At 36.5% G+C, this 13,070-nt stretch overlaps 1 protein-coding gene across 5 annotated transcripts in view; it reads left to right on the top strand.

Moving 5' to 3' along the window:
- The window catches only part of rgs12b (regulator of G protein signaling 12b), a 233,183-nt gene that overhangs the window by 72,630 nt on the left and 147,483 nt on the right, over positions 1 to 13,070 (top strand). For all 5 annotated transcript variants that reach the window (XM_039751636.1, XM_039751635.1, XM_039751633.1 and 2 more), the window contains one exon: positions 11,184 to 11,303. In XM_039751636.1, the coding sequence (XP_039607570.1) occupies positions 11,184 to 11,303 (120 nt within the window). The remainder of the gene's footprint in view (positions 1 to 11,183; positions 11,304 to 13,070) is intronic.

The following is a 13,070-nucleotide window of genomic DNA, read 5'->3' as shown; positions in this document are numbered from 1 at the left end:
CTCCCAGAATTACACCTCTTTGAGTATGCAAATCAATATAAATAGCCCTTAAGATCAGCCTTCTGTGAAGACAATGGCAAAAGTATGAGGGAAAATAGAAGAATTTCAGCAAATACCAAGTGGAGGCAAGGAAAAACTTACTATTTATTGGTTTAAACAGTGGTGTAAACAAGAAAAGGAAGCTGATCGAGTGACATAGCGTGTCGGAGAAACTCGAAAGCTCAAAAAAGAAATTGTCAGATATCAAAGTCGCCGTGAAAAGGCGAGTCGTAGCCCACCGTCTGGGTGTCATATGAAAGCTTATTAGGATACAGAGGGGAAAAAAAAGGCACACAGTGGGGGAAAAAGCACGAAATGTCAACTTTAATCTTGAAATTTCCACTTTAATCACAGTATATTTTATCATTGAAGTAGAACATAAACTTCATCTTAAAATCGTTTAATTTACTAGTTTGTCAAATCCCATCGTAACTAAAGTAGTGCATTAAAATTCTTTGTTTTGTATTTGATCTTCTATGTGCTCTATGTCTGTGAATCACTACGTGCTTCCGGGCTTTCTCTTCCTCCGACAGGACACAGATTCCATTACATTCTTAATATTACAGCTCTCTGAATAATTAAAATACTGAGATGTATACGTGATATCATTTTCATGATGATAGGAGTTAAAGCATGTTATTAAACATGGGAACACGGTGGCGTAGTGATTGTTATGTCTCACGCAAGATGCTTGCTGCGCCATGTGTGACCTTCGATGAAATGCTTTATTACAGAAGTACTGTCTCTTTCAAACGTACTAACCCCCAATCCCTGTCCTTACTTTCTCCAAACACCCAATCGCCACACAATCAGCTCAGTAATGGATGTTAAGCCATCTATAAGCTTAGAACGCCGATTCTTCTAAACTTTTAAGGAACATTGAATGTTTAATTATTCCATCTATCCTTCCAATGTCGCGCCAGCCACAGCAAGATTACAGCACGAGACAGGAACAATCCGTGAACGAAGTTCCAGGTCCTGGCTAGTCCTGCGGCACCGTGTAGTTAAAGTTTTATCTGTATAATATAATAAACATATTTTGCTTCATTTCATCTTAAAAATATCGTCATCATATGTAAATACATGCTTTATAAAGTGGCTCAGGTTGTGCAATATTATAACTGTATCACAAGTTTACAGTGAGGTGATTGTACTAATAAGTACAGACAGTTCTACAAGGAGCACTTGATGGGCTGATGGAGTGCGTTTAGAGTTCTTGTCATGAAACTGTTTCTGAACCGCGAGGTCAGTACAGAAAAGACTCTGAAGCATTTGCCGGATGAAAGCAGTTCAAATAGCAAATGGCTGAGACAGCGTGTGCTTGATGCTGTATACCGATAATTCTCTTTTCGATCAGCTGCTGTACAGCTGTCATTCACACTCAGATACAGTGATATAAATACTCTGAGTGGTCCAGTGAGAGTAATATGGAAAAAGATGATCCGATGTGGCAACCCCTAACGGGTTGAAGAAGGTGCAGTGAGAGTAACAATGCTAAAGCAGTTATGGTATTTGGAATAATTTGACCATTCTGTGGACCATTGTATTACTAAAGGTTAATTATAATCAGATGCATTAAACTAACAAGCAATATGCGGTTAAATTCAGTGAATTTATAAAGCTGTGTCAGGGATGTGGATCTGAAAAAGAAAGATAAACCACACATGAACAGTAGCACTGCTTTGACACTGGGTGACCCCAGTCCACAAAACCGAGCGGAGAACTTGTGTACGACAGGGTATGAGGTACCGTGGAAATTTGCGTGGCTTTATGGCAATTTTAGGTTTTATACATTGTGATTTGAACGTGGAAACATTCTAGCGCAACGTTTTTGTGCGTACACACTGTTTATACATGAGGCCCATGATCTAATTCCAGGAACACAGGAGCCCAACCTTGGAGCACTGGCCACAAGGCAGCAGCCAGCCCAGAGATGATGTGCTAGTGCTTCATATGACGTTCTCTCTCTACTTCATTTTTTATGAACTCTTGATTTTTTTCTCTCTTTAAGAAAGAATAGGAAACCTGTTTTTACATAATATAGTAGTTTGTAGTTAACTTTAGAGTTGTATTGAGAACACACATTGGATGATCGAGTCGAAAGGATATGCTACCTAAGGAAAAGCTTCTGAAAAGTCATGCATTTATTTTTTTTATCTGCTTTATTTCAAATACCAGAATTTTAAAATTTTTTTTTATTTTATTTATTTTTTTTTTTTTAGAATTCCCACTTTGTTTTTACTTTTTTTGCATACTTTACCATTGTTTTTTGTTTAGCTGATACCTTTAATCATGGATAAGGATCCATCATAGTTGTTGGCACATTTGATGATATAAAATTATACTGGGCAGTTAAGTAAATATTCACTTTTGGGTTTAACACTAAATATGCGCCTTAAGAATTCTAAGGTTTGTTTTCTTCGGGGTTGAAAAGTATGCAGCAGGTGGCAGTAGCAAAGGAAACCACTGAATTAAGATGAGGGATCCTTATATCCTTTTGCTTTTTGAGTGAAAGACATTCTGAACACATTGTTAGGTCTGTTGAAGAAACTGAACAGTAAATTAAAATTTTAATTCAAATCTGTGACTGAGTCCAAGAAACTAACTGAGGTAGATAGAAGGTGAAATGCTTAGGTAAAACTGTAATATGTTATATATGTACTGAGATTCTTTAATTTTTTTCTGTCTTTTGGGATTTCTAAATTCATGATTATAAATACTTTGGAGTTCATTGTAATAGCAGTGTTTCTAGTGGTTTTTTGTTTAAGTAAATACAAGCAGAAGAATCAATTTGAAAATTTAGGTTAAGTAATGCTGCTTTGAGATAATACAGTCATATGAAAGACTTTGGGAACCCCTCTCAACCTTCATAATAATTTACTTTCAACAAAAAAAGGTAACAGTGGTATGTCTTTCATTTCCTAGGAACATCTGAGTACTGGGGTGTTTTCTGAGCAACGATTTTTAGTGAAACAATATTTAGTTGTATGAAGTTAAATTAAATGTGAAAAACTGGCTGTGCAAAAATTTGGGTCCCCTTGTAATTTTGCTGCTTTGAATGCATGTAACAGCTCAATACTGATTACTTACAACACCAAATTGGTAGGATTAGTTTGTTAACCCCTGAACTTCATAGACAGGTGTGTCCAATGATGAGAAAAGGTATTTAAGGTGGTCAATTGCAAGTTGTGCTTCCCTTTGACTCTTCTCTGAAGAGTGACAGCATGGAATCCTGAAAGCAACTCTCAAAAGATCTGAGAACAAAGATTGTTCAGTAACATGGTTTAAGGGAAGGCTACAAAAAGCTAGCTCAGAGGTTTAAATTGTCAGTTTCAACTGTAAGGAATGTAATCGGGAAATGGCAGGCCACAGGCACAGTTGCTGTTAAAGCCAGGTCTGGCAGGCCAAGAAAAATACAGGAGTGGCATATGCGCAGGATTGTGAGAATGGAGGTGATCTGTGGGTTGTCTGTAACCAAAGACCTGCAAGAACATCTTGCTGCAGATGATGTATCTGTGCATCGTTCTACAATTTAGCGCAATTTGTACACACAACATCTTTATGGCAGGCTGATGAGAAAGAAGCCCTTTGTGCACTCACACCTCAAACAGAGTCGCTTGTTGTATGCAAATGCTGATTTAGAGAAGCCAGATTCATTTTGGAACAAAGTGCTTTGGACTGATGAGACAAAAATTATCTGGTCATAACAAAAAGCGCTTTCCATGGTGGAAGAACACTGCATTCTAAGAAAAACACCTGCTACCTACTGTCAAATTTGTTGGAGGTTCCATCATGCTGTGGGGCTGTGTGGCTAGTTCTGGGACTGGGGTCCTTGTTAAAGTCAAGTGTCGGATGAATTCAACCCAATATCAACAAATTCTTCAGGATAATGTTCAAGCATCAGTCACAAAGTTGAAGCTACGCAGGGGTTGGATATTCTAACAAGACAATGACCCAAAACACAGTTTGAAATCTGCAAAGGCATTCATGAAGAGGGAGAAGTACAATGTTCTGGAATGGCCATTACAGCCCCCTGACTTGAATATCATTGAAAATCTATGGGATGATTTGAAGAAGGCTGTCCATGCCCGGCAGCCATCAAACTTAACTGAACTGGAGAGATTTTGTATGGAAGAATGGTCAAAAATACCTCCATCCAGAATCCAGACACTCATCAAAAGCTATAGGAGGCATCTAGATGCTGTTAAATTTGCAAAAGGAGGCTCAAGTATTGATGTAATATCTCTGTTGGGGGTGCCAAATTTATGCACCTGTCTAATTTTGTTATGATACATTTTGAATATTTTCTGTTAATCCAATAAACTTAATGTCGCTGCTGAAATACTACTGTTTCCATAAGGCATGTCATATATTAAAAGGAAGCTGCTACTTTGAAAGCTCAGCCAATGATAAACAAAAATCCAAAGAATTAATAAAATCAAAATAAATCAACAAATCTTCTTGTATGTAAATTACCCCTTAAACACCTGTTTTTTTAACGTAAGGTTACACTTTACAACTAGGTAATGGGAGCCTATTAAAGCAGAATGTTGCATACAAATAAGAATAAAAAACTTTGATTCACCAGTTTCAAAGACAACTTTTAAAACTTTTTCCTTATTTCTGAAACAATCTTCTCTCTTCCCTCTTTGACAGTTTCATAGAGGATCTTACAAGCATCATATATAATGATGTTGTCTTTAAATCTACCCATTGGGTGTCCGCTTTGTCAAACAGCAGACTGATTTGCCCCAATTGCTGTATGGGTTGAGACATTTTCTGCAGAGTATCTCTGCTGGTGCCCAACAAACCAGTGCTCAGCTCATGCACAATTCACTATAGACTGTTCAAAATCTTTTTTTAAATATTTTCAAATGGCTAAAGTGTAAATTATGCTGCAAAAACACTGACTTTAAAAAAAAAAGAAAAAAGAAAAAAAATTGTGGACAGGGATTGTGTATATGTTGATGGTTTGCAGAGCACCCAAAATGAAATGGATAGGCAAACAACTACAAACTAAGCAAAATAATATTACATAACCAATTATACGCCAAATAATTTCTTAATACTCCCCCATATATCTACTTTAATAACCTTTGTAACATAAGATTCTGCAACAGTTTGAAGTGTTTTTTAGTTTGCTTTTTTTTTTTTTTTTTTTCAAACATTCATTCTTGATAGTTCAAAGGCACATTTGGAGTGAATTCATTAGCATATGTTTAATGAAATGACTCTTCCTGTCTAAGCTATGTTTTGAGAGAATGTACAAGCTTTGCAGCCACTGCTATTACATAACTAGTCTGAATCACAGGCAGTGAAACGCCACATGTGCAGTTTCACAATGGCCAGTTAATGCCATTTTCACAGTATAATGAGTTCTAAAATTCTGTGTGGTAACCCTTACTGTAGTCTGTTTACCTCTGTTAAGTGTGACATGTAAAGCTAAATTTTTAGGGTGAACTGGTTGTCTTTTACTTTTCTATACATGCAATTTACACAAGCTCAGCATAGTGTTTACAAGACTGTTTCTTTCTTTGTTGAATATGAGAGTTTATATAGCACGTTATATTACAATCTTCAGTGAAGAATAACAAAAATACATTTCCTTTTACAGTTCAATGTTTGGGGCACGACTACTGAGTTCTGAGTTAAATCCCAGCCCATTATGAAGGTGGCACCATTTCCTACAGATGATCAAGTTTTTCTTGTACATCTGAAGGTCTGTTTCCTTAGGTTAACTGGTGCATATGGATTTGCACTGTAAGAGTAAGTATAGGGTGGTCGAGATCTAATTATGCAACTTTTAATGCAATGCAGGAAAACAATGCAAGACAAAAGAATTGTTTGAAATATCTTATAATAAACGAAAATGGACTTGCATTGAACTAATTCACTGATTTTCCATGTAATGTCCCACTTGTCCTCCATTCAGTTGTGAATTCTCTATGTAATAAACTTAATAAGTTATAGGGTAATGAAAATTGCATAATTAGATCTGGACCACCCTGTATATGTAGGCCCTATGAGGATCTGGCCTTCTATCCAGGCTTGGTCCCTGCTTTACTCTGGACTGGTTTTAGGGTAGATTTCAGCCTTTCAACCCTGGATGTAGTTTAATTGGATTTAAAATAATATATATTTATTAAGGATGCACTAATTTATTTTTTTTTTTTTGGTCACCGAAATATTTAACAAAAAATTGTCAAAAAAGCCACATTTAGTATTTGGCCAAATGTTTAAAATGGCATATTTTGGGGCTGAATTTGTGACTCTCCTTCTGTTGCTCTACTGTTCTGTTTATGGATGATGCTTTCAAGTGACATCTCCTGTTCTATAGGGAATAAGTGATATATCAAATCATATTGCATTGCATTGTGGGACATGGACATTGTCTTTAGATGATTGTATTGGCTTGTTTACATTGAGTAATGAATAGGGAGAGCTTGAGGAACCTTAACACTTTTAAAAAGCAGAATCATACTGACAAAGAAATTGAGAAGAGAAAGGGATCATATTGGGACAACTTGGACGCAAAGCAGTGCTGTTTGAACAGTTCTCAATTATTGAACAATGCATACTTGTATGACTTGCCGGTCAAGGTCTGGACAAAGCACCTCAACAAGCTAACTCTGTCACATTGTTTTACTGTTTCATTTAGTTATTTATCTGTCTGTTTTCAGTTTAGTATTTTTTTAAATATGAAAATGCGTGTTCAATGAGAAAATTATTTTTAATTAACTTGAAATCTTAGAAATGAATTTTAGCAAAAAGCATTGAATTAAAAGTGAAATTGGATGAACTTTAGGCATTATGGAATGGCACAAAAACACATGTGAAAAGTACTGGCATTTGGTGTTTGGTCCAGGCAGATATTTTCTGAAATTCCAATCTTTAGTGCATCAATTATATGTGTGCATGTCTTTTTTCCTGAAAATAGCTGTATTTTTGTTAATATCTTGGGCCTCCAACATTTGAATATCAGAACCTTAAAACTATTTTTTCCCCCTTGTCATTGGTCTTTGGTATAAAAATTGTTCCTTTTGCTGCATTTGTGCTACTTTCTATCATATTGATCCTTTTCAGACTGGATTTGAAATCTAAGTAGCCGAGAGTGAAGAATTCTACTGGTTTAATATATTGTTAGGAAATGAACTTTTGTGCTAGCAGACTCGACACACTATGATTTAAATCACTGTTTGGGTATTTATTTTCTCAGTACTTGGTAATTTAATGGTGAGTGTGTCTTTTGTTTTGCAGCACTTTGTTACACGTAACTTGTGCAAGTTCTAATTATGTATAATTACTACCTTTGGTATCTCTTCAGCATTTGTTTGTTAAATATATAGCTTACGGAGCAGTGCTGCTGGATAAACTTGAGCAAGCTGAACTAGTTTTGGAGAAGCTTCATGCAGAGCCGTGTGCTATTTAATGATATGAGCATTCTACTGAAGCAGCTTACTCTGTGATTATACCCAAGTCTATTATTTAGTGTCAGAAATAACCTTCGTGTCAAAAGTTCATTTTTTTTTCTTTATCTGAAAAAGTAAAAAGCTTTGGAAATTATTTCAGTCAGTCTTAAGAGTGTAAGAATTTAAAACTATCCTCTCGTTCACTTATTTTTTCCATGCTGATTTTTCCAGTACACAGTTGGTGGGAGTCAGAGCCTCTTCATTTTTCAGTAGATGCAAGGCAGAAACATTAAGGAAAAGCATGATGAAACCTAAGTGTTAACAGATAAACCTTTTCAAAAATGTTTTTATGCAGTGGAATTTGTTAAGCTGTGATACAGACTGTTATATCTCATAATAATAAATATTGTTATGAGGGGGAACCCAAAAATTCACTGATTTGTAATTAAAGAAATCATACTATTTACAGCAATTCCCTTCTAACAAGGTAGCAAATTGTCTTCCCTTCAGTTCCAGTTTTAATCTCAGGGGCAAAATGAAATCACAAGGAGCAAGATTTGCAGAATATGGGCGGTGTGAAGCAAATAGGTCATTAGTGCTTTAGATGCATTAAATTGTGTAGATATTCTTGGCAGACTGCAATACCGGTGTTTCTGTTTGTGTGGATGTTTTATTAATCAATACAGGTAAAATGAAAGCACAACTACAGTCTTTAATTGATTTTGACTTTTTTTGGACATGTTTGGATGTGCATGTACATCAGTTTTTATTGGTATTCAATAAGTCATTCTTATTGAAATAACACCACATGTAACACCTGAGTGGATGAGTATGTTGCATGCCTGTTTATTTTGGTGTGCGCGATGTGTTTACCTAACTAATATCCTTGAGCATAAGTATGAACTGTTAAAGTTATTAGAAAGTTCAGGCTAAATAAGTGGCAAGTACATCTGTTGTTCAAGTAACAGTGATTTAACTGTCTTTCTGTGTAACAAGGCAGGATTAGGACTTCAAACTCACCACCTCTACTGATATACTCCATCCAAATACACATATATATTCACAAGTTATGAACATCACTTATGCAAATAGTAAATCAGGTGCAGGGATTATAGTAACAAGAGGTCCAAATCTTTGTCACCTTTCTCATTTGTTCATTGCAATGAATGTGAGAAATTGATGGGTTTACCATCACATCTGCTGGAATTCAAATTCTGTTCTGATATCATAGTTAACTAACATTAGTTAGACATTTTTAAAAGGCTTATGTCACTTTGTGGTAAAAAGATGATCTGTAACTGGGTGTTTTGGGGCCAAACAAAGTAAGAGTGGAGAGGAGTTGTTTGTTATGGTTTTATGGCTTTGGTTTGTGTATCTTTTGTCCTGCAGTTGCCTTGTTGTGTGCCACATTGTTGCTTGTTCACATCTTTGTTAGTAACTTCACAGAACTGGCTTGCACATTGAAGCTATGATACCAGGCCTCTCTTGACTATCTGTAAGGACTTTTCTTGTTAGTCTTAACTGCAGTCTTTGCGATTTGTTCAAAACGCTTATTAAAAATCATTATTTTGTTTACTGGGGGCTCTTCCCCCTACTTGCTTTGCTTGTCAACCCCCGGGTGGGCTCTATGATCTGCCGCTTGCGAATGTACAATTTAAACAGATTTTTATTTTCATGGGAATTGTTACATATGCATAATAGAACTTACTATTTTACATTACAATGTGAAATTGACCATAGTAAAAAAAAAAAATATTAAAACATAATAAATTGAAAGAAAATAGTTTTTTGTTGCGTTAGAGATATTTGTTCCGTTATACGTTTTGGTTCTGTTTGGTTTTGAAATTAAACACTAACCCTAACCTCTAACCCTAATTAAACTTGCACTTTTACTGTAAAACTTCAGTAAAAACAATTTTTTGAATGAACTTTTCATCAATATCACATTGAATTTTGATTATGTGTTTGGACATCGCAATGTATAACTGCCAGTGAGTGAATATTGTTTCTTTCTATCTAATAAATAAACCAACTTTTTCGAATGTTTGTCCCTGTGATTTCTTAATTGTCATAGCAAAAGCTGTTCTAATGGGCGACTATAAACATTTTAATATAACTGGCATATCAAGAGCCGTGACCCTGTAGTTAGGATATAGCAGGTTGGATAATGGATGGATATCAAGAGCTTCTTTGGTGTCTAATGTTATCTGCGGAAGATTTACTACATTATCTTTCTTGTCACCTTTATGCTTGTTTACCTTTCTTGTATGCTGTTTCAGCATTGTCTATTGATCTGCATTTAACCAATTTGCTGTGTAACCGAGCGATAATTTTCGTGTTAATTTGTTTGACTTCATTGTTTCTCAGTGCTAGGATTGCCTGTGTACTCATTTCTTCTGTTGATACCCCTTCAGGATGAAATTCTTCAATAAGATTTGGACATAATAAGTCGTCTTTTATTGGGTACTTAAAGCGAGGAAAATTTTAACATTTATTAGAGCTGAGAGCGCAGGAACTGTGTCTGACAAAAGCATTCACACGAATGAGAGGTGAGAAGACCATGGGCATGTTGAAAAATGGTTGAGAGGAGGGTGGGACTTGAAAAAATCTCTTGGCAAGAGTCTCATCTCAAGATTTTATTTTATAATAGAGAGACTTATTTAAATGTCTGGTGTAGTTTTCAGTTCAACTGGGTGTTTCGTTTCTTTTTTTTAGTTTTTACTGCATTGTTGGGCTCTTGTTTTGAATGGTTATCCATATAGATGTTTTCTGTTCTTGCAGCACTGTAAAACATCAAATGCACAACATCATGACCTATTAGACACCTGCTCCAATCATGCCCCACTTATGTAAACCAGCCAGGATTCATATTTTTCTTTTGAAGCATCTTTTTATTTATGCCTTATTTGGACAGCTTTATAATTGTGAGGATCAAAGTATGGCAGGGGTGTGTGCTGGACAGAGGACTGCTGTGGGCACCTGTATTGTCAGTGAAAATGGGCACTTGTCTTATTATTAGGCATTCATTTCTTCATGCTAAGGCTCTTTTGCAAGCTGAGCCCCAGGGTCTGCACCCAAGTCAACCTGATAGTAAATCTGGCCATGCATATTATACTCCACTCCATTCAACCTCACAATCTAAGACTTGTGTATTAGAATGTAGGGGTGGGGGTTGATTTGTTTTCAATCTTACTTTTTTGTAAAAATTGATCTATTTGTATGGAATGATCACAATAAAATCAATAAAATTAAATAAATAAAAAAATAAAAGAATATAATAACACTAACTGATTAGATGTCATTTGGGATTATTTTTTGATATTGTTGTTTAATATCAAACATACTGTTTACCTCTCTATCTTATTTTGTTGATCTCTATAAATGCTACTTAATTTTGTGGGTGGCAAAATTTTCAATGGATATCCATTCTTCTCCAGTGCCCCCGTTAATATTTATGCTGAGGTTGACTGTCCACTGTGTGTAATCAAAGGTATTAATTGTTATTGTTGAGCCAGATTTTCATGTTTACTTTCGTGACTGCATCTTGGTGTGTGTCGCACTATTTTCTTTTTATCTTTTGCCAAATTTTTCTTAGTCTTCTACCTGCCCATATTCAAGAGATATTAAATGTCTTGTGACTGCAGGTGTGTTGGTTTTTATTTGAAACAACTCTCGCAATGATAAGGTTGTAATAACAATAAGGGTAATAATTTTTCTTTCTTTTACACTTTATAGACGTCCAAGTTCCGTGGGATATCTCTAGGATTTTCAAATATCACCTCAAGATCCTCTGGTCGGCGGTCCTATGGAAGATCTAAACGTTTTAGCTTTGCTCGATCTTTGGATAATTTGGAGGTAAGGCTTCCTCAGGATCTGTTTTGTAGTTTCATGTTTCTATGTCATTTTTATATTTATCCTGAATGAAGATAATGGTACAGTAATCCCTCCTCGATTGCGGGGGTTGCGTTCCAGACCCCCCCGCGATTGGTGAAAATCCGTGAAGTAGAAACTATATGTTTGTATGGTTATTTTTATATATTTTAAGCCCTTATGAACTCTACCACACTGTTTATAAATATTCCCCGCAGAGTTATACAGCATAATCCCTTTGTATTCTCTTAGATATTAGGTAAGATTCATTGAAATTATGTATATAAACACACTGTTTATATACATTGGAACCTCGGTTCCTGACCATAATTTGTTCCACAACTTTGGTCGTGAACCGAAGCAGTTTCACCCATAGGATTGTATGTAAATACAATTAATCCGTTCCAGACCGTACAAACTGTATGTAAATATATGTAAAGATTAAGCACAAATATAGTTAATTACACCATAGAATGCACAGTGTAATAGTAAACTAATGTAAAAACATTAAATAACACTGACACAAAACACCCAGACTCCCTGCTCAGCTACACGAGCTGGCTCGCTCGCGCTCTCTCTCTGTAGCACACACACCACCAAAGCCCCTCCCTCAGCTACAGGAGCAGGCTGGCTCTCTCTCTCTCTCTCTCTCTGTAGCGCGCAAACACACACACACCACCCACCCCTATCCTTCCCCCCCCATCCCTTCCCTATCAGCTGCCCGCCCTCACTCTCTCTCTCTCTCTCTCTCTCTGCGCTTGCTCGCTCGCGCTCTAATCTCTCTGTAGCACGTGCTCGCTCTCTCTCTGCGCTTGCTCGTGCAGCATTTTTTTTAAAATGAGTTTTAAGCACAGCGGAAAAAAGGAACATTAGAACAAATCCGAAGTGCATGCAAAAACCAACCACAAGCAACCAAAAAAGTAAGATTGCAGGAGATCACGATATTAACCTTAAAGCCCGATCGCTGTAAACACTTTTTTTAAAATGAGTTTTAAGCACAGCGGGAAAAAAAGGAACATTTGAAAAAAGAGAAAAGTAACATTGCAACAATTCATGCTATGAACTCAAAAATTAACTTTTGAAAAATCCGTAATACAAAAACCACCAAGAAAACTAACCTTGCATGAGTCGAGTTCTGGCATGAAGTGTTTTCCTTCAGGTGTTTTCTCTCTTGTGATTTCTTGGGTTTCTGGTGCTTTTAGCTGTTTAGCTGTGGGAGTGAAAGCCTCATGCAGCCATTCCAAAAACAAAGTTCTTGTGACCCAACCCTTCATGTTTGCCCTCCACATTACTGGCAGTCTGGCTTTGTTTACATTGTGCTGCTTGAAAGCACGAGGGTTCTCTGATTGGTAAATGAGTAAACTGGTAAACCGTTTTTCCACCTCTTGTAATTTCTTTCTTTACTTCGATTTCAATTTTCTTCAAAACTTTCTTCTCACCACTGTTCACTTGCTTAGAAGCCAATGGAAGGAGAACAATGAACAGAGCTCTTGCAGCCACGCGGCTCGCTCGCGTTCTCTCTTTCTCTCTCTCTCTCTCAGCTCAGGCAGGAAAGGGAAACTGGCTTGTTCGTATACCGAGTGTGTGGTTGTGAACCGAGGCAAAAGTTTGGCGAGCTTTTTGGTCGTGAACCGAGTTGTACATGAACCGAGGTTCCACTGTACAGTAAAACCTAAATATTATTTTAAAGATATCGAGTGTCTCCGATATCACATATGTTACAGCCATTACGATAGACAGGCCACCAGTAAT

This window comes from Polypterus senegalus, chromosome 4, assembly GCF_016835505.1.
Source record: "Polypterus senegalus isolate Bchr_013 chromosome 4, ASM1683550v1, whole genome shotgun sequence".
In the NCBI taxonomy this organism is placed as follows: domain Eukaryota; kingdom Metazoa; phylum Chordata; class Cladistia; order Polypteriformes; family Polypteridae; genus Polypterus; species Polypterus senegalus.
This window is presented reverse-complemented; position numbering and strand designations above follow the sequence as displayed.